Source organism: Prionailurus bengalensis, chromosome E3, assembly GCF_016509475.1.
Source record: "Prionailurus bengalensis isolate Pbe53 chromosome E3, Fcat_Pben_1.1_paternal_pri, whole genome shotgun sequence".
Lineage (NCBI taxonomy): Eukaryota > Metazoa > Chordata > Mammalia > Carnivora > Felidae > Prionailurus > Prionailurus bengalensis.
In genome coordinates this window covers 33,480,897-33,503,583 of record NC_057357.1, presented here as the reverse complement: position 1 = coordinate 33,503,583, position 22,687 = coordinate 33,480,897, and the positions used below count along the sequence as shown (strand labels likewise).

Genomic DNA, 22,687 nt, shown 5'->3' with positions numbered 1-22,687 from the left:
GCTGATCTCTGTGCTAATGACAATAATAATAATTGATGTTGACGGTAAAACTATTAACGTTTTCAGGGAGGTTTTGGGATTTATAAAATGAAACCCCATGCATTGCATTTCTGTGACAAGTCAACTTACAAGGCATGCCAATGACTCCTGCCCCAAATGGGGAGATCTCTGTACACGCTTTGGGGCACTGGGAAACTTCCTAGGGCCTCATGAAAACACACCTGGAGAGTCCTCTTTCCTGGGGCTGCCAGAGGGTCAGAGGAGCAGGTGTTGAAATCAGAGAGGCCATCGTGGTCCTGGTTGTGCCACTAAATGACCCTGGGAAAGTCCTTTTTCTCCCTGGGATTTTTCTTTCTCATGCAAAAAGAGGAAAAATGATACCACGGGTCTCATGGAGCTGTTGTGAGAACAGAATAAGATAATACAGGTCAACATCCTTAACACAGCATCAAGACCAGAGCAACTGCTGTGTTAGCAACTATCACCACTCACCCACTGACACACATTTAAGTGTCTACATCATGCTAGGTAGTGGCGTATACAGTAACGATGACCAGGTCCCTGGAGATGTTCTTCTTTATCTCCACCAGCACCACCACATTATTATTATTCATCACAAAGGACCTAGAAGGAAAGAGGATACAGGTGCAGTGGAAGCAACCCATCTAGCTCTGGGAGAAAGAAAATCTGGGTTTCCCATGTTTCTGCCATTAACGAGTCTCTCATCAGTGAAAAATGAACCCTGTGTCTTCCAGGCCTCAATTTCCTCACCTGTAAAAAGGAAAGCGATGCAATGGACAATCTCGATGTTACAAAACCAGCTGAAAATAATTTGTAACAACTAATAACATACTTGGCGAATTTGGGCCATAAACAAGGAAAAATCAGATCAGAACCACATACTTGACAAGGTGTAGGTGATCAAGGGACCTTTCCAGCAGTGACCGGTAACACACAGCATGGGCTCCATCAGACTCCCTTGTTTGCCGTTTATTGGACAGGTTCTAGGATATTGCAAAAGGCTAGATCCCTGCCCCACCACCACTGAGAACAAATCTTTCTTCCCAGCTTTAGAAGAACATCCATGACTTAATCCACTCTGATGGGTGGGAACTCCCCGTGGGTAGTTCAGGAAGTACTTGTCTTTGGGAAAAGTCAAATTCCCACCTGTAAGTTGAACAGAAAAGTAGGTTTAGGACCCAGGGCCACAGAGAATGACCACTTAGCCCCTGATGACTATGTCCTAGACACCCCCAGCTGAAACTTTTAAAACACTGTGTTTGTTTGTTTGTTTTTGAGAAAACGTGAGTGAAAGATTAGGGGCTCCTCTCCAATATTACGGGGTGTCTCATCGCAGAGAATCACAGACTAGCAGATTTTTTTACATGACTTCTCTAGAATGTCTGTCCAATAATGTATAAGGCATACAGAACGACAGAGACCTATGTTGTCCACAGACTTACTTGTTTGGACCCAGGTGGAAAGATCCCTGGAGGTGAGGTACCAAAACTTCCTGTTACCACTCATTCTGTTATCTACCACTCTTAAGGCTCATCAAGTTCTTATTTGGGTGATGATTATGAATGATGATGATTATGATAAAATAGTAAAATACAAGATGCATAAAGAGGCCATTGATGTAATACAAGTAAGTAGCCCAGGAGGGGATGAAAATAAACTGGGCAGGCCTTCTTGATAACACCCAGTTGACCATCTCCAGGTAGGAGGAAGGTTCCTATACAAGATGGCAGCCTTGGAGGCTCCTGAACTTACCTCCTCTCATGCACACCAAATCTAGAATTACACATGCAGCAATTACCTCCGAAAGAAATCCAGAAACTAGATCAGTGACTCCTATATATCAAGTGAACAATACCCACATCAAAGTGGGTAGGAAAGGCCGAGATACTCTTGCCATAAACCCTACCACCTGCATAGCAACATACAGCTGGGACTCCCGACTCCCAGCTTCCTCCTGAGGAGTGAAGGGTTTGGACCCAACACCTAGAGCTCCAACCTTTAAAACTTCCAGATAGGCATGTGGAATTACCATCATCAGTGTTTCATATTTTTTAAGATTTGCTGAAAATATAATTTTTTGTGACACCTTTCAATTTTTAAATGTTGGGATTTATTCAAGTTTTGAAAACAATAAAAACATTCTGAGTCAAAAAAAAAAAAAGGAAAATACAACTTCAGGTCAATTTGCAACCTCAGAAAGTAGTGTAACGGGGTTTCGACCCAAACAAAGCTTGATTGGAATTCTAGCTTCATTTTATGTTAGCTGTGTGCCTTTTGTCCAGTTATATAATTTCTCTGGTCCTCAGTTTCACCAACTAAAATATGAGTTATTATGATTTATAATTGGCCTGCTGATATTAAGTCTATTCAGCATCCATTGTCTTCTTCCTTGTTCTTAACAGAATTCACATTTGTTAAAACATCATGTTTGCCATAAAGCTTCATGGACCTTGGGGGGAACTTCCCCCATCTCCAATTCTTAGAGTAAGTCTAGATTGGTTTAATGTATTCCTATTTGCCTTTTCAGTGACTGGACTGGGAATCCAGAATTAAGCCGGTGAGTACATGGCATTTTCAAAATGGCTGTTATTGGCCCAAATATGGACACATGACCTAATTTGGCCATGAACAAAGAAGTCATCCGAGGTGTGGCTGACAGCAAACTTAAGGTCCCAAAGAAAGAGGTTTGATAACAAAGACTACAATTACCAAAGAGCAGAGTCAAGAGATCATAGGGAAAAGAACAAGAGCCTTGATCATACTGCTTCTGAAGTCCACCCTACCTATGAAATTCCAATCAAATAATTCACTCACATACTGAATTTAGTTGACAGTTGCAGCAAAAATATCCTAGATGCACATCTAAGGATTATAGATAATTTATTTAAAGTGACTAGCACAGAAAAGACACTTAATACATGGCAGGGCACTTTAAAATTTCCATTACATCACATTTTAAAATATATATGTTTCTATAAGGTAACTTATGAAACTTGAGGTTACACACACACACACACACACACACACACACACACACACACTGATGCATTAATTAACTTGCTAAAACTTCCTTTTACTAATAGTGATGGAAATATAAAGGAAATGAGTCCACATCTCAGGAGAGTTGTTCTTCCTCACACAGGAAACTGAGTAGTGTGTGTATTTATTCCTTGTGTTTGGACAGGACTTAACCAAACGAAGCAAATCTCCGGAACTGGTGGTGGGGATTTGGACAAGAGTACACCAGACATGAGCAGATCAGCCAGTTCAGTCCCCAAACTGTGAAGCCTGGATAAAAACATGGCTGGCCTCCCCCCATGCCCATGCCAAACCTAGCTGGCAAACTAGCCTAACAGGGGCTCCTCCAGCCCTGGGATCCATGACAGGCGGTCAGGCACCAGGAGGCTGCATGGGGGCTCAGTCACACTGCAGGCAGGCAGCATCTATGTGGGGTCAAGAGAAGGGGACCAAGACAGAGAGAACAGGTGGAAATTCCCACCCATACTGGCTGTCCAGCACGAGGAGGGCTTCTGTCCTATATACAAGGAGGTGCACAGACAGACACTCTTCCGGGAGAGCCAACAAAAGACAGCCTGTAAATAAACTGGCCCTTCACATGTGCCCTTTACACTGTGGCACAGGTGCCCCCCTTGCGGCATAAAGGGTTTTTAACTTATTGTTTTGTATTGCATCAGATGTCTTCCAGATCATGTTAAGAATGAAGCAAAAGCAGGGGTGCCTGGGTGGCTCAGTCAGTTAAGCGTCCGACTTCAGCTCACGTCATGAGCTCACAGTTCGTGGCTTCCAGCCCCGTGTTGGGTTCTGTGCTGACAGCTTGGAGCCTGGAGCCTGCTTCAGATTCTGTGTCTTCCTCTCTCTCTCTCTGTCCCTCCCCTACTCATGTTCTGTCTCTCTCTCTCTCTCAAAAATAAATATTAAAAAAAATCTTTTTTAAATGAAGCAAAAGCAGAGGTTTTGCCCCCTTCTTGAAGTATCACTTTCTCATCTCTCCAGATGCAAAGCTTGGCTTGCCATCTGTGTCCTGACTCCAGCCGAGTATGGTATTGGCTTCTTCTGACTCCAAGAATTGGCTGCTCGGATGATTTGCCTGGCACTTCATCGTGTGACTGGTCTTACTTTCTCCATGTATTGATTAAAACTGCTGGTATGATTATCTAACTCTCCTAGGGTGCACTCAACCTGGGCATAGTAGCAATGGCCATAGATTATAGAACTCCGCAGGGCCCACAGTGCCTGCCATGATGTCTAGCATACAGCAGACACCATAAAGACACCCACCAGTCTCCATAAGAAGCAGGGCACAGACAGTCTCCATGGGAAAAAGAGGCGGCTGAAGTTCCCAGCCCAACTCTTTCTCCCCAAGATTCTCCTTTCCCTTGGGGCTTATTTGCCAAGGAATGCTGAAGTTCCTCAAGGTTTCAGCCCGGTTCGTCTTCTGATTCTTCCTTACCCACCCCTAGAGATGTCACCCAATCTTAGGGTTTCAACCGCGACCAATAAGCTTTGAAATGTGTGTTGCATATTTCGGTGTCAACTGAGACCCTCTTCTTCAATTGCCTACGTGAGATTTCCACTCGGGTGTCCAGCGTGTGTTCCATGAACACGCTCGAAATTAGATGCTCTTCCTGACCCCCTCCTCTCTACACCTGATGCTTCCCCAGTTTTGTGAAAGGCACCACCATCTACTCAGCTGTATAAGTGCCAAATTCTTGATTAATATCTTTTATCACTTTATGTTCATCTGTGAAGCCTTGTTCATTTTACTGCACAACGCACATTAAGCTCACTCACTCCTCTCTGAATACACGGCCATTACTCTCACACAAGTCTCTGCCTGCTCTCCCCTGGACTATGCCACAGTCTCCTAACTGATCCCTGTGCTTACACATTAAGATCCTCTGCCCCCAAAATACTGTTTGTCAGCAGGCACCAGAGTAATGAGGAGGGTGCTTTTTCTTTGCTTTATCTTCTCACAGAAGAGAGTCGCAGCAAATTATCAGTATACGTCACCAAATTAACAAGTTTCAAAATGAAAACTGTCTCAGCGTCCAACCCTGGGGGAAACAGATCGATCCATATTCTTGTTAGGCATGCGGGTCCCCAAATCCAAAGACTCGCATCGGGCAAATCTGAACAATATTTGTGCTGCATGTATGACCCCGAAACCACCTTTCCCTCAAGGTAAAGGCATGGCCAATTTCTGGTCCTTTCAAGTTGCCAGCATCCAGTTCCCACCATTTGTCAAGCTATTCATTGGATGCCAGTTGGAAATGATTGACTTGCATTGCAGGGTTGGCATACGGTACTTTTGACTTCCAGCCAAAAAAGACACGGCTGTGTTCCAGGAGAGATGCCACGAGCAGAGATGATGCTGAAGAGAGGCTGTTGACTTAGCTGTCAGGCTGAACACCCAGGGGGTAGAGACCACCTCTCATGGGTCTGTCAGGACACAGGCGGGGTCAGCTCAAGCTGTGCACCCGGTCCTGGGAAGGAGGACAATTAACAGATCAGGTGCCAACTATAGCCTAGATGCTTGGCTGAGTGTATTACACGCATGTAAGTGTCACCACAGTCCCCTAGGGCTGGAATGATCTCTGTTTGCAGTCAAGAAGTGGAGGCTCAAAGAATCAAGTAACTTGCCCAAGATAACCATGGCACTTTCCGAACTCACGTTCCACAAAGTCACAAAGCCTGGTGGAATGCACTTTGCATTCTCAATCTGGCACTTGCACCTGGATTCTCTCGAATCTCATTTCTACATATCTCTTGCTGATTTGCTTTGAGGCTCAGCCTTTCTTCCTCATCACGGAGTCCAGAGCCCCAATCAGATTTGCAGCACAAGCCCACAGGACGGCCGGGTCTCGTGGGTGCCTGGTGCCATTGCCAGAAATGTTTGTCGAGCATACAGTAATCCCACAGATAAATATTTGCAAAGAGTTATCACATTCACCCAGGGAAGTTTTAACTCCGGTCAAGCTCAGAGACTTAACGGAGTAGGCTCTTTTATTGGCAATAAAAAAAGAAACCAACAGAGTTAATTCTGACTTCTTAAAAACAAACTAACAAACAAAAAAAACAAAAAGGCAGCCCAGCTTAGTGCAGTCTGTTAATGGGTCATTAAGCCAGGAACTTTTCCTGTGGTTATTTTAGAAATGAAGACTGAAAAAGTATCAAGGAGGGGGGGCTGGGTGGCTCAGTCGGTTAAGTGTCCAACTTCGGCTCAGGTCATGATCTTGCAGTTTGTACATTCGAGCCCCGCGTTGGGCTCTGTGCTGACAGCTCAGAGCATGGAGCCTGCTTCAGATTCTGTGTCTCCTTCTCTCTCTCTCCCTCTTTCAAAAATAATTAAACATTTAAAAATTTTTAAAAAGATAAAAGTACCAAAGTAACTTGGAAATGAATTAAGCTCACACATATAGATCTTCCTTCCATTTCGTTTTCTGTCAGGGTCATAATTTACAACATTATTGCTTCTTTTCGTTTAAATTTTTTGTTTGCTTGTTTGTTTATTTTGACAAAGAGAGAGAGCACAAGCTGGGAAGGGGCTGAGCGAAGCAGAGAAAACCAGGCTCCATACCATCTGTACAGAGCCCCGTGTGGGGCTCAAACTCACGAACCATGAGACCATGACCTGAGCCAAGATCAAGAGTCCGATGCTTAACTGACTGAGCCACTGAGACGCCCCAATGTCGTTGCTTCTTAAAGCAGAAGCCTGATAAATCACGAAGTTAATTTAAAACACGTAAGTGCTCAAGCCAGATATCGTCAATTAAAGTCAAATAACTTCTCTTCAATAGGAATCCATTAACTCTCCTGGGAGAAGATGTTCTTTCCCCACTCATCTGGGCTAAAGATCTACTTGAACACTTCTGACCTCCACGACACTTGTCCACATCCTGCTTCCTTAACTAAAATGGAAGCCACGGGATGTACAGTCATAATTCAGTCATTAAAAAGCAAGGTAGAAATCTATTCCTCACTTCCCTGCCTGTAAATAGCTTGCAGTCTAATAAGTATAATTATAGAAACAATAATGACAATCATCACCACAATAATAATAACAACAGTAATTTTTGAAATGCCTCCTACCAGCCAGGCTTGTGTTTCAACATATATGCTTTCACTTAATTTTGGTACAATAAGATGACTACCCCCCTACACACACACACACACACACACACACACACACACACACGTGTGTGTGTGCATTTTAGAAAAAATTATGGGTTTATCATGGTTAGTAACTTAAACTTGGTAAGCAGTACGTGGCTAATTCCAAACCTGGCCATATGGACTTTTCTCTGTACCGAACTGCCTTCTTCCCACTGGCCATGCTCCTCCCAGGGTAAGCCTTTAGCAAGAGAGTTTAGGTCTAAAAAGAATCCACTTTTTGGGGTGCCTGGGTGGCTCAGTCAGTTAAGCGTCCGACTTTGGCTCAGGTCATGATCTCACGGTTCCTGAGTTCAAGCCCCGCATTGGGCTCTGTTGTAACAGTTCAGAGCCTGGAGCCTGCTTTGGATTCTGTGTTCCCCTCTCTCACTCTGCCCCTTCCCCCCACCAAAAATAAAATAAACATTAAAAAAATTAAAAAAAAAAAGCAAAGCTACCAGAAAGATGTTTGGGAAATGTCAGCAAACATTGAGCCATCTCAACCCCAATCTACTTCTCCTTAGGTGTTATGATTCCCCAGAAGGACATCCCTTTCCTCCTGTACCTCCAACCTAGTGAGACGAGCCTCCGCTATGAGATATTGCACTGCCCCTTAGGCCTCAAAGACAAGTCACAAATGGCAACACTGAACACTGCCTGACCCAATATTTATATGGGGGCTTTCTCTGTCTCGCCATCCAGGGATAATTGGTGTCTAGCATACAGAGGGACTAAATGCCCCGTGGGGAATGAATCAGTGGCAATCCTGTGGACTGTGGCATACAGACCCATCTGTTCCACTACCTGTTCTGTATCTACAAGTTATATTATAATAGTAATGACGTATAGATTGCAGTCCATATGTCAGGCTCTGGGCTAAGAGGCAAATACTTCTCTTGTCCCCATGTTATGTCTCAGGAGGCAGCCTTGGAGGAATTAAGGGACTTGTCCAAAGCCTTCGATCTAGAAGAGTTCTAATCTGGGATTCAAACCCAGGCTTTGGTGCCAGACTTTTCACCCTGAGGCCACACTGCCTCCCAGAGGGCCCTATCCACCAGAGGCCTGGACGGACTCTTGGGACAGGACTGGACAGAACACCCTCGGTTCCACACCAGCAGAACAGGTAATGTTCTACCTTCACAGCTCCAGGAATTACCAGTGACGTGCTCTGTGCTTGGTGAAGGGACAGATGTTTAATAACTTTGCAGTAGCAAGGAGGAGGTTACATAACATGGCTGAGCTATTTTTGAACTTTATAAAATGCTGACTGCTCTTTTCAAAGTGCCTTCTGTAAAACCAGGAATATTAAACATAAAGAACATTTCCCCCTTTCCCCCACCTTTTTTCCCCCTGAAATCCCAGGGACAGAAACAGGTCCACGGCAAGATCATTAACATGTCATCCTGAGCAAGCAGTCTTTTCTACCAGGTCCCACGTAACAAGAAGTCATGGTTACAGTGTCCTAATAACGCAAGCTCTGGGTAGGAGATTACAAGTCACATCCCTGAAGACCACACAGGGACATGTGTAACTGGTTCCAAGATGGCACACTCAACCAAAGAGGGACCCCAGATCCCCACATCAATGTAGCACGACAGCCATCCATGTGAGTTTATCCGAACTTCTTCCAAGTTATTGCATCCTCCTGACTACGTGGTGGGAATAATGACACCTACTTGGTGACTGGATGCTTTGCGGAACCCTGAACTGGAGAGTCCTGGGATTCCAACTCGACTACAGACACTGAGGATCCCTTACGTTACCAACCTAAATGTCCATCCGAGGGGGATGGTTAAACAAACAATGCAATAGTTACATGCACAACAGAACGCAAGACAGCACCTAAGATGAATATGCTAGAAGGACACGGGTCCTCAGAGATGCATCTTGAACCACAAGGTTGACGTAAAGGAAACTGGAACATATCAAACACCACTCATGTGCATTAGAAAGAACTGTGCCTTGGGTCTGAGGTTGCAGAGACGTCTGTACTAAAAGTAAAAACATGCACACAGATCTGGATTCCCACCAAGTTCATGGCAGTGTTTTTCCCTCCCAGGGAGAGAAAAGGAAGAAAGTGGGACTCGGGAGAGGTATATCAGGACTGCTACGTGGTCGGTAATGTGTATTTCTTTTAAAAATTTGAAACCAATGTGACATATTGGGGTGGGTGTTTCATCAGACTCTGTACTAGCTTTTTGTTCTTCCCTCATATTTTTAAAAAAGCCCTTGTTACCTGAGTCTGTCGCAATGCAAACCTCCTTCTTCAGCACACTGTACGTTCTTTGAGGACGGAAGTTATGTCTTCATTCCTGTGTGTATTTTGGGGGCTAGCATGGGTTCCACTGGAAGGAAGGAATGACTGATAGAGGAGAAGAGAATGGTGTCCTTAATGCGTTTCTGAAAAACTGCCATTTGGGGGCTTTCTCCAGCTCCCAGCCCTTCCCTTGCCTGGCAAACTGCTCCTCTGGCCTGGATGAGTTTAAGAAACACCGTGACAGTGGGCAAGTATAGTAAGAAGCCACTGCTTGCACTGCATTCCAGCCTCACACACATGGCGAGCATCGCCAGCGGTCCACGGAAGGAGAGAGGTTTCATTAAACACCAGGCAGTGGATGACGGCTTACCACACTTGATCCATGACTACTCTGGGGCTGAAGCACCATCTACAAAAATTGCTGCATTCAAAACATAACTCCTAGAAACAGCATGACAGCATTTCACAGCAGTGGGTTTTTTTTTTTTTTTTTTTAGGAACAGAATTCAGGATGGTCACTCGAAGGAGCTCTGTATGTCTTGACAATTATCCTTCTCCAATTCCTTTTCCTGTATACATTATATTTCAATTGCCCTAAAATTGAGTTATGTTTTCATCAAAATTATACACTGCTGAATATTCCAGCTGCAGGGCATTTTTGATGGGAAGTGAGTACTCATTAGCCCAGCCCTCGTGTTTGCGCTGGCAGAAATCCTGCCTCTGTAAGAGGCTTCCAGGCCTCATACTCATTTCCCGGAGTTCCCTCCTGATCTTTAGGCAATTCTTCCAAACGCTCAAAGCGGTAATGGAGAAACAGGATGGCTAAAGAGAGAATCAGAGGGGAAGGGGAAATTCTGAAGGACCACAATTTCTTAATTCAAGAGTTTATTTTCCATGTGTATACCAATTTTATTTTTTTTTTAATTTTTTTAATGTTTTTATTTTTTTGAGACAGAGAGAGACAGAGCATGAGCAGGGGAGGGACAGAGAGAGAGAGGGAGACACAGAGTCTGAAGCAGGCTCCAGGCTCTGAGCTGTCAGCACAGAGCCCAACACGGGGCTCGAACTCACAGACTGTGAGATCATGCCCTGAACCGAAGTCGGATGCTTAACCGACTGAGCCACCCAGGCGCCCCTGTGTATACCAATTTTAAAGATGTATAATCTTTCCACACGTGCACACCTCTGGACTCAGAGATAATCCCTGCACTGTAGCAGATTCAAGGTCCTAAAATCTCCCAGAGTCACTTTGGAGTGACGTGTTACTCTGCTGGTAATAAACCTACCTAGTCTGCCTACTGTCATTTCTAATGACCAAAAACAACGTCACTGGTCATTCTGACAGGTAGTCAGTAATCACTGGGGGCCAGGCACGGCGCTAAGCAGTACTTTTCACGCATCGCCTCATTTCATACTCAGGACAATCCATGGAACATTGGTTCTCAGTGCATGGTCCCCAGACCAGCACTATCAGCAGCACCGAGGAACCTGCTACAATTGCAAATTCTGTCCCCCCACCTCCCGTGGCCCCCGGAGCTACTGAATTACAGACTGAGTGTGGAGCCCAGAAATCTGTGGTTTAACAAGCCCTCCTGGTGATTCGGATGCACGCTCAAATTTGACGAGCACCCCCTAGAAAGCAATGCTACCATCACCACTTGGCAATGAACAACTGAGGCGTGGAAAGGTAAAATGGTTATCTGAGGCAAACAGAAAGTGGGCCAGACAAGATTTGAACCCTGATAAATCGAGGCCTGGAGTCCAGGCCCTTAACCACAGAACTACACCACGCATTACGTACAGAAGGAGAGTGGATTAAATCACCAGACGTCAGGCAAAAGCATGCAATATGGGTGCAGGGGTGATCATTCTAAATGTCAACAGCCAAGCCATAATGATGGGTCACAAGGAACAATGACACTCCTGAGAAACACCGAACTTAAACGTCCACCAAGATGCGAGTGGTTGAATACATTAGGATACATCCATGTGATGGAATACAATGAGGCTTCGAAAGCAGTATCTGCCAAGATTTCCAATGACCTACAAAAATAGGACACAAGAAGGGAAGAAATTCAGACACAGACTCAAACAGAGGATGGAACACCCAGCGTGGGCAGTTTTCCCAAACTGTGACATGTTGGTGGGGATGTGGGAAGCCTGGTGACTTCACAAACTGCTTGCGTGGATATAAATTGGTAGAGTTACTTTGTGGGACAAACTGGCAACAGACACTTCAATTTTTAAATGCGTGTGCTCTGTGACCCCAGAGTTCTACTCCTGAGAATCCGCCCTGGAGAAACCCTGACACATGTGCACAGAGACATGTGGGAGGGCGATCCCTGTGGTTTAGTTTGTGATGGAAAAAGAAAAATCAGAAACAACCTGAATTTCTATCATTATGGAGACTGTATAAACAAACCATGGTGTATCTCTATTGAGAGAGGTAATGTGCACAGGTTTGAAAGAATACACACACACACCCATATGTATGTATATCGACACCCACATATGTATCTGCATATATTCATACATATGTATGTGTGTATATATATACATCTTTGTACATATATTCATATATGTGTATATATCTATATATAAAAATACATGCATATGTACACACACATGCACGCTGGAGATACAGTTATAGATAGAAAATGGATAGATCGAGAGATACGTAGATAGATATGGAGACAGGTCTCGTATGTAGGTTTCCAAGGTGTATCATTGAGTAAAAACAGAAGGTTGCAGAGAACGAAGCATGATGGAACTTAAAAATGAAAGATGAGCCGGGGGGTGAGGGGAGGAGAGACTAAGATCATGGAACAAAGCAAGTCCCGTAAGCGCACGCACAACACTCCCTACCGTCAGCGCACATTTCCAGCAGCAAGTACGTATGTGTTGCTCTGAGTATTTCAACAACCAAAGAAGCAAACAAACAACAAAACACTGGTCCCATTCTGGGACACAAGCAAAGACGGCCCTCTTACTGGTGCAGGGTGTGTGGTGGGGCCTCCGGCTTCTCCGTCTGCCCGTAGCAGCTGGCCTTGGCCTCAGGGATATAGGAGAACTTCTCCAACATGGAATATGCGGCAGTGGTTAGGATTCCCAGGCCGTCCCTCACTCGTGCCTCCAGGCTGTAGTCCCAGTCGTCGTAGGAGACTGAAATGAGTCCTGATGGAAACTCTTTGGGGATGAGCTCCGTGTTCCCAGAAACCAAGCTGGGGACAATCCAGAAGAAATCATATCCAGTGAGGCCCAGGGAGCGGGCCTCACTCAGGATGAGAACGGCCTCATCTTTGGAACAGTAGAGCAGGATGACGGAAGAGTGGATCTTCTTCAACTGGACTTGCGTCTTTGCATCCTCGAAGGAAGTATCCAGGGTGATCACGTTCTGCATGTCCCAGCCCACAAAGCTGTTGTCCACTGTGGTCTTGATGAAGCTGATAAAGTCCCTGTAGCCAGGGAAGATGGTGGTCACCAAGGAGAAGACATGCCAGTCGTAATCCTGCATGATCTTCAGCATGACCGTGGCTTGCTGCTGGATGGACGCTCCAAATTGGAAGAAGGTTGACGTCGGATCCTGCCAACAGGTTTAAAAAAAAAAAAAAGAAAGAAAGAAAGAAAGAAAGAAAAAGAAAAAGCAAAACAGAGGATGAGGCAGAAGGTGGATTATATATAACCATCTGTCTTTATAGGCTTTAAAAATGCCTTCTTAGAAGGGAGGGAAAACATATCACACACGTATTCATCCCCAAACATTCTTGAGCACCTACTATATGCCACACTTGGGAACAGATGCCGGGAATACACAGAGGACAGAGACCCTGAACTGGGGAGCCCACAGTCTGGTGCCTGAAGGACATCTGTTATTTGTTCCAGCTCATTTTCCTCTAGTTCATTCCACAACCTGCCCCCCACCCCCACCTTTGGGCCCATGTGGCTTCAACACAATGAACTCTATCTGGCCCCAGGCTCTGGACTGTAAAATGAATTCAGGGGAGACAACATCAGGACACAGAGACACAGTCCTGATGACATACTTGGAGCACCTGGAGTCTGCTATGCCTAAAGACTTTCACTCTAGACCTGTTGGCTGTGTGAACCAACAAGTCCCCAAGTTCACCTGAGCCACTTTGAGTAGGATTTCTGTCATGTGGACTCTAGACTCCTATGTAATATAAAGTATAATAAATGCTAGGTGGACATCTATCTGGATGTCTATGTGAATCAGCAAGTATCTGCTGAACACTTACCTAACTATGCAGCAACACCATTTTAGAACTTGGGGAAACAATGATATATAAGACAGACAAAGACAGGGTCTCTGCCTTTGTACATGTGGCGGGAATTTGAGGAAGAACAATTTCTAGGGACTAGAGGCTGAGAGAGGCACAAGGAGATGCCGAAGGAGTATCGGGGTGAAGAAGAGGGGAAATGAGTGGGCATTAGAGTCAGCAGAGACCTGCAGATACACCTTGGCTATTCTAAGAGCTGGAGATAAATCATTATGGCTCATGACGTAGGAGGGAGATGAGATGATGGTGAAAAGGCTTGGCAGAAATCCCATCATGTGTGGCTTCAGGGATATGTTCAGAGGCTGAGACCTTATTCAAGCATAAGAGGGAGCTGCTGGATGCTCTTACTCTGGAAAGTGACATGGCCATTTGTGTTGGGTTAAAGGGCCCCTTAATAGACCTAGCATCTCCCCAAGTCATGATCTGATCATGAGAACATACTTCCATTTAGAAAAGGCAGGCGATGCCTATGGTTATGTCATTTACAAACCACCTTCATGCCTCTTAACTCGTTAAATCCCCCATGAGATCCTAGGAAGGTGGTGTTACTGGCAGGGGGAAATGAGGCTCAAAATGAACTCAGGTTCTGGTTCCACGGCCAGCCCCCTTTCCAAAACACAGCCACGACTTTCTTGGGATCATTGAAGATCTACAGATAGCAGATGCTGAAACCATGCTGTTGACTGGCTGGCCTGGCACAAAGATGCCAGCTAAACAGAAGGTATGCCTGTGTGTCACAGCAAAACACAATTTGACAAGTGCTGAGATAGATTCCTCCCCCTCCCCCACCCCAGGGAACTAAAAGGATTCTCAAGGGGTCCTTATTATACTGCAGCCATGTTTTCATTTTCCATTCTGTAGTTACCATACGCATTAACCTCAAAACTATGAATACAGGGGTTCCAGTGCGTGTGTGTGTGTGTGTGTGTGTGTGCATGTGTGAGTGTATTAAGAGTGGATGATTCCATTCGTCTTTCCAAACAATACCTTGTAGCTGTGCATGGCACTCCTTTAAGAAGTCTGCAGAGTTTTCCCCCTGGGTGCCCACAGAATAGAAAGTTTTATCTGAACGGGCCAAAAGCTACATAGTTCTTCGAAATACTTCCCTTTTCTAAAATGCATGAGTTTGGGGGATAATTCAAGTGCAATGTGGCCTGAAGGCAGAGAGAAAAAACACAGGAATAAATGCCTCTGGGCTCCTTCTAACAGTACAGTTTTATGAATTTTACCTCATTAAATCAATTAAAGTGGGTAACAGATTTAAAGACTTTGGATAATTATCTTTTTCCCTACAGTAGCTTTTGGAGAAATCCAATGTTCGTGGATTGATTAAACGTCTTAAATCTTGCTTCGACAAGACTGAATGGCTCAAGGGCAGAGATTCTGCTGTGTCCTCATCTCTCTGTCCCCAGCACCCAGTGGAAGACTTGGCACATGACCCATCAGTAAATGGAGGATGAAGGAATGCATGAGTAGATGACAGTGTGAATGGAGTCTAAGAGGAATGTCCTTGGTTTAAACATAATGCCAGACGGGAGAAGTCCACGTCGGAGCTTTTGCATTTTTTTACTCTTCAATGTCACGCCCAGAAATTAAAATCTTTCAACACCACCAACCTACTACTCCTCCATCCAATGTCTGAAATTAGTGGAGGGTGACCTTCATTGATCAGAAGAGGAATCGAGAAGTCCTACAAGGCTCAACAGCTGTCCAGGGAACCTCATTAAATATCAAAGACAGCGACAACATAAAGAACCAAAAGAAGACACAGAAGTGAAGTCCCAAGGCAGTTATAGCCACCAAACTTAGCACTGCCAAGTGTTTCCTGGGAGGGGACTGGGAAGTCCCAAACTTAATTACAAAGGGTATGTAATAATTCCCATGGAACCAAGATGCTCCAAGGACGCTGGTCAGCAGGGTTACACTATGACTGCACAAGGCAGTGAGATCAGCACCTTCCTGTGAGCACACGAGGAATGGAGAAAGATCTCAGGAGGGCATATGCTAAGAGCATGGCTGAAACCCAGTAAAAAGGATCTCTGAGACGATCCGTATGTACACACACACTTCCTAGGGATAACCGGTACTGGTGGAGAGGTGGAGATCCAACCTGCTAGATGGGGTGCCAGTGGTGCTGGGGTTGCACCAGCACCCCTGCTCCATGCGCTGTGGGCAAATGCAGCCTCATCTGGCTCTCCATGTAGAGAGGAGGGTATGGCTGCCTTGTGAACTTCATGAAAGAGAGAGATTATAGGACAGCAGTCTATTAGCCGGGAGCTTGTCTGGCATAGCCGTCTGTGTAAAAATACGTGAGGGCTCCTTTGCCTGTGGCGTCCCCGGTCCCTGGTCCTGTGGTGCTTTAGTCCAAGCTGAATCTCTCCTGTTACCCTCTTCTGATCCCCATTAACGTCTTCACCCCAGTACGGAAAACAGTCTAACTTCCGGGGTCACGCTGTTCCGGCACCAATTCTAATTGTAACCTTGGGAAAAATCACTTCACCTTTCCAAGCCTCAGTTTCCACATCTGTATAATGGGTGTGGCAATGCCAATAATTATACCACTTAACGTGCCAGAACGACTTAGCCTATGAGAGTCACGTGGCTCAACACTTTCAATGCAGTATCTCATTTAATCCTAGCCCCAACCACCTTCCTAAACTGGTAATGGTATTATGCCCATCGTACAAATGAAGAAAGACTCAGAAGTAGAGGGAGTCCTGCAGGGTCATACAGGCACTGAATCGGGCTTGCCTGCTTTGGGTGCAAGCTTTTCACCCCTGCACCACGCTGTTGGTGACAACAGCACTTCCCCATTGAGCTGCAAGGATTAAATGACCTCCTTGTATAAAAGCTTCCAGCGCAATAGCCATCACATGTCAAGTGCTCAACAAATAGATGTCACTATTATTCTCCCCGTGGGTCAGGACTCTTGGTATTTCACATCAGGGGCTTATGCTACCCACTTCCCACTCTGGACTTGGACATCCCAACAATTCACCGCATTCATGACTGCCTGATTGAAATGCCTAAACGCTGCTTTAATCGTGCCACTTGTCTCCTCTATGGTCATCAATGGCTCCCCTAGACCCTTCATCACATTAAGTACAGACCCTCCAGCCTACCCCTTTATGCACAACAGTCAAACTCTATAGCTGAAATAGTATGGGCCCCCGGGTTTGATGGACTTGAATTCAAGTCTCAGCTCTGCGTTAACCAACCGTGTGACCGTGGGTAGATTCTGAAACTTTCTGCAATCCGAGTTTCTTTGCCTATAAAGTGGGTATAATAAGCACCGTCCCAGGGTGGGGCTGGGGGCTGCCATGAAGAATGAAAAAGGGCTGAACTGGCAGGCTGACAGACTCATCTATGGCTGCCCGCAATAGGCTGGGGACTCCTCTCCATCGTCCTCAGTGCTCTAGACAACATGGACTGTGCCAGAGACCTAAGGGGACCGGATCCTATTTCAGAAACTGGTGTGTCCGGATCTACTGACATGCTCGCTTCACATTGCCCCTCCCCTCCGCAAACCAGCCCACTCATTCTGAGCCCAAGGAGGCTGCATGAAGAGAAGGAACTGTCTTTCCTCACGGTGATGAATCATGCTTTGGAGAGAAACCATCACTCATGTCCTTCATAGACCTCCCACAGTTACCCTACACCACTATGGTTTCCACTGGCATCTGAAACTCCGGAACACGTTATGGACCAAAGGCACTCTATACCTTTTGGAGGAACGTAAGCGAGAAGTTATTTGCCAGATAGAACTGCACAGCGAGACACTGAAGAGGCTCACGTTCGGCTCTGGATTTTTCAAAGGTATTTTTATGGATTGGCAGGAGGTGATGGAGGAATTTGGCCACACTCCCAGGGCCTGGCATCTGATATGCCAAATGCTGCCCTCTTTTTCAAGGCCCTGAACGTTCTTCCCGCTGCCTACCTGAACGGCAGAGGCTGTCTCTCCTGTTCCTACCACCTCCTGCCATCACTCAGCCTGTCCTTTTCGGATTCTACAGATCCGTCTCTGACCACCTCTGGCACCGGCTTCCTCGGCAGTGTGCAGCGGGGGGAGAGGAACAGATTTCAGACACCCACTTTGGTTCTGAAGCGAAAGCAGTTCTCTCCCCGGGCTCACTGCTCTGCTGAAGACAGAACAAACTGTTTTAAACACAGAGCGAGGGAGGCAGGGGGTGTGGTAGATGAGAGTTCCTGATCTAATGTTCTAGAATGTTCCAGAGCTTGCTGAGTGCTCAGGGGAAGACCTGACTACCGTGGGTATCAAGGCATGATGTTTAATAGGAGTCTAACACCAACTTTCATTTCAGTTACCCACTCACAAAGGCTGTTCGATTCTAACAACCCAAGGGATGAGGTATTGTAAGTGGCTATAACCCTCACGGATGGCGTTTCTCATTAAGACACAGGAAGAGAGGTTAAGTGACTTCCCTCAAATCCACATGGTGCCATGCTGACAACAGCTTTGTTACTGCAAGATGTCATTCAAAGTTCCCTTACACACACCAGTGGCTCTCACTCCTGGCTGCATAGGAAAATCACCTAAGAGTTACAAAAAAACAAACAAACAAAAAACCACTGCTTCTGCCCCATGCCAGTCCAAATGAAACTGAATTTCTGTGGTCTGAGTATATGAACCCCAATGGTTTGTTTTCCTTGGTCTCATCTCAATGGCAGCATGAGTAGTATCCAAGTTAGTATCGTCAAAGCCTAGAACAATGTTTGACACATAGCAGGGGCTCAATATATATTTGGAGAGGAAATAAATGAGCAGGAAGTTCATTCCTAGGAGGCATGAGAGAACTGGTCACCTGTTGTCAACGGTGCACACATTTCCATAGCTTATTTTCCTTTGGGTACCAGAACAAACAAAATATAATGATGTAGGTGATCCAGCAAACATTCAGAGGGACACCTTGGGGATTTTCTTTCTCTTGGTAGAGGACTGTCCTGGTGAGCCTTGATGTGTTTTCTGCCACTCTTACTGTGTATGGGCTGAGCTTTTAAATATATTTTATTTCTGTAAAGGCACCAGACGTGATAAGCCTGAGGATTCAGAAGAGTAGCACTCTCACATACATATAAGCTCTGTCCCACTGGAGGATCTCTATCCCATCATCAGCCATTCTCCTCTTCCTCTTCCTCTTCCTCTTCCATCACCACCACCACCGTCTATCATCACCATCATCATCATAATCCACCATCACCACCATCATCATCCATCATCACATCATCTATCCATCTCCCTCTCCTCCTTACCCGAATTACCATCATCATGGCCAACATCACAGCTAACCTTTACTGGGCATATGCAATATGTAGGACAACGTAGCATGTAGTAAAACGTCTTAATATTATCCCTGTATTACAGATTTTTAAAACTCAGGTTGAGAGAAAAGTAACTTGCGTAAACTCATACAGCTGGTACATGGCAGGGCCAGGATTCAAGACCAGGCAGTCTGAATGGAGAATTTGGATGCTTAGCTACTAGGACACCCTGATTTCAGGTGTGCAGAATAGGAAACAGAAGAGTGGGGGGGGGGTGTAAATAACCACCACTTAATCATTTTTGAGGCATCCAACTAGAAAAGAAAATGCCCCAGAAATGGAAAACCATTGCCAATGATCTCACATCGACTGGCAATCAGTTGGTGCAGAAGACTGGGGCTAAGAGAGGAAACCATACCCGGGTACCATTTCCCAAAACACATCAGCTTCATGATTCACAAACACAAAATTTCATTCCAAGCAACCTCTACCTATTGAACTGTTTCGTGATTTGTGTTTTATCCCTCATTTTTTTCCTTTCAGGATAGGAGGGATCTCTTCCCACATTTAGTACAACAGGTAACCACCATTCAAGCTAGAGGCATCCATTATTTCTTTATCACCCCACAGGTTTATTTCGTTTTCCTCTCCCTATTACACGTGCTCATGTTCCAGTCCCACGGTGGTTCTCTCTCAAACAACAGCAAGAACCTCCTGTGTGGAGTCCCTATCCCAGTCCTGTCCCTCTCCCACCCACCTTCCACACTGCTGCTCTAGTTACTTTTTATAAAGTTCAAACTGGAGCATGATGTCCTCCTGCTTAAATTTTTTTCAGCAGCTCTCACAACCTTCAGGATAAAATAAAAACACACACAGCCCCATCACAGTTTGGACTCAAGGTCTGGGGCTTAGCATCCATCTGAGTACCCCAAGTAAGGTCGGGTACCCTATAAGCACGTGACAAGACGAATCGCTGAGTGAGCTAATGAAGATAACGAATGCGTGCTCGGAAGGAAAACCAAAGGAAATCTTCCTCCCTCTGGCTATCATTTCCCAAAAGCACATTCGCCCCATCACCCACCAACACAGAACTCCTCCATCAGCAACCTGTGCTCATCGCACCATTTCATCATTTCCATTCTGTCCCCCATTTTGCTTCTCCCAGAAGCCAATCCACCATGATTCTTCTAAAATGACCCAACACCACCGTTCTCTGTTCTCTCCTTCTCTCTTCAAATGAGAAGTTGAATCTCAAGTGTCTGGTGACTGGTGGGTTCCCAACTAGGGTGGCTGCTGGGCTCTGGGTTGAAGACCAGGACAGACACTCCAATCTTAACTCAGAGACTGTGCACTAGGCTCTCACACTGGGCTGCAGGAAATGAGGAACACATAAGATAAATTCTAAGATGAGCTCTATGGTTGGGGATGGAGGAAGGAATGGACCCTCCTAGAATGACCAAGTCTTCAACCTCTTCCTAGCCTGGGCTTCCAGTATAGCACCTACTGGCTGCAGGTGAGAATTCAGCCTTACTTTACAAGAACTGAATAAAATTAACTATGGCTTCTCAGGCACGCAAGCCACATCTCAAAGCTAGTGCTCTTCCACCCCCACCAGCCCCACACCTAAAGATGCCAACTGACTTGGTCCGGGATAGGGTCTGGGATAGGGTCTGGGATTTTTTAATTCCCTGGGCGAATGTAATGTGCAGGCAGGGTTGAAGACGCTAATCTCAGTCTGGTATCCAACCTTGTAGCTGTGCTCCCTTGGGGAATTTCTCAGGCCTTCAGATCTCCGGGCTCCGGGCCACCCCCACTGGATCAGAATCTTTGTCTAAAACATGTATTTTCTCCAGAATATGCTTATGTTGAGCAAGACTTTGTACCTCTGAGTCCACTTCCTCTATCTTCTAGCGGAGGAAACAGGCTTTAAAATCTTAATGACTTGCTTCAAGTTTCACATAAATCAGTGGGATCTCAGCAACAGACCCAGGGTCTCTCACCTCCTAATTCAGAGCCATCTTTACTGTGTCATGATGCCCTCAAGGGGGAAATGTTTTCTACACAGAGAAACCACAAGGAACAGGGGGTGTGTAGGAGGAACAGGGGCTTTGCGGACAGCCTGAGCAGGATCAGCTTTTTTTTAAAATTTTTTTTTAACATTTATTCATTTTTGAGAGACAGAGAGAGCCAGAGCATGAGTGGGGGAGGGGCAGAGAGAGAGGGAGACACAGAATCCGAAGCAGGCTCCAGGCTCTGAGCCGTCAGCACAGAGCCCGACGCGGGGCTCGAACTCATGAACTGCGAGATCATGACCTGAGCTGAAGTCGGACGCCCAACCAACTGAGCCACCCAGGCACCCCAGGAACAGCTTCTTAATGCGAGAAAGTTCCTCCACCCAAGCCTCTGTTTCCCCATCCAAGAAATGGAAAATGACGGTAACGGTCACCACCCCAAAGGGCTGCTGCACATATTTTGTGAGGTGATGTACATAAAGCCCTTGGCACACAGGAAGGGCTTGGTCAGGCTGAGTTGGCCATGACTGTGGTGAAGATGCCGGCCTTGACCATCAAGCCACGACTCCCACATCCATCATGGAGTCCTTAGCACTCCCACTTGTGAATTTCCAGCATCTCTGCCTTTACACGTCACTCCTCAGCCCTGACTGGTGGGTGGTTGCCTAGTTACTGGGAGGCACACATCTTGCCCGGCTCCTCAGACTAGAATTTTTAAGGGCAGGGCACAATGTCCTTCCGAGTCCCTCTTAACACCCTCAGGGCACTGGGCCGCTACTTTGGGGATAAAACTGGAAGCATCATTCTGCATCTGCAAGGTTGCCCGTGGGTAGAAAGAGAGAGACCAGTGCTTTATGCATTTGAGCAACCCACTGCTCCAGAAACATTCATCTATTGATTGCTTTTCATCCATTCAACGGATTGAACAAACTCCAGCTATGTGCCAGGCGTTGTTCCAGGCGAGTGAATCTAGGGAAAGAGGCTACCAAAAGTGAAGGTCCCTGCATTCTCAAGGGAACAGACAGAAGAGAAAGAATGACATCGACACACAGAATAACTTCAAGGAACTCAGATGATGTAACAGTTCAGGAGTGGAGAGGAACACCACTTTAGATCTGCCGGTCCGCCGCGCTGCAGCCGATCAAAAGAATGTGAAGCAGGAGTCAGCCAGGCAAAGCTGAGGGCCAGGGCGGGGTAAGGAAAGCCATCTGAGAAGAAGGAGCAGCATGTGGTAGGAAGGGGGTTGGCAAGTTCAGGGAACAGAAGGAAGATCAAAACAGCTATAGTTTAATGAGCGAGGCAGAGAGAGAGAAAGGTGAGAGATGAATGAGGGCAGAAGGCAGAGACCATATCACACAGCACATGTCCTGAAGATCATGGTAAGGGGTCTGATTTAATTCCCAGGTCAGTCTCACTCCAAACAATTCATCTACTAAATGCACCAAGGAGGTGCATTCTGGCAGCGAAGCTGGGAGACGACCTGGGGGTGTGGGGGTTTCATGTGAGGCAGCCCAATTCTTTCCTTTGTAATTCTGAGCTGTGCCAAGAGAGGAGCCTACATGGATGGTACAGTGAGGCACAGAACTGTTTGCACATAACGATCTACTGTTGAGTCAACTGGTACCCTAACATCCAATGGTGTGCCTAGA

At 45.9% G+C, this 22,687-nt stretch overlaps 1 protein-coding gene across 1 annotated transcript in view; it reads right to left on the bottom strand.

The window, feature by feature from the left end:
• GRIN2A (glutamate ionotropic receptor NMDA type subunit 2A) overlaps positions 1-22,687 on the bottom strand; it is a 373,199-nt gene that overhangs the window by 139,816 nt on the left and 210,696 nt on the right. Inside the window, exon 4 of the mRNA XM_043560552.1 lies at positions 12,439-13,031. Coding sequence (XP_043416487.1) covers positions 12,439-13,031 — 593 coding nt within the window. The remainder of the gene's footprint in view (positions 1-12,438; positions 13,032-22,687) is intronic.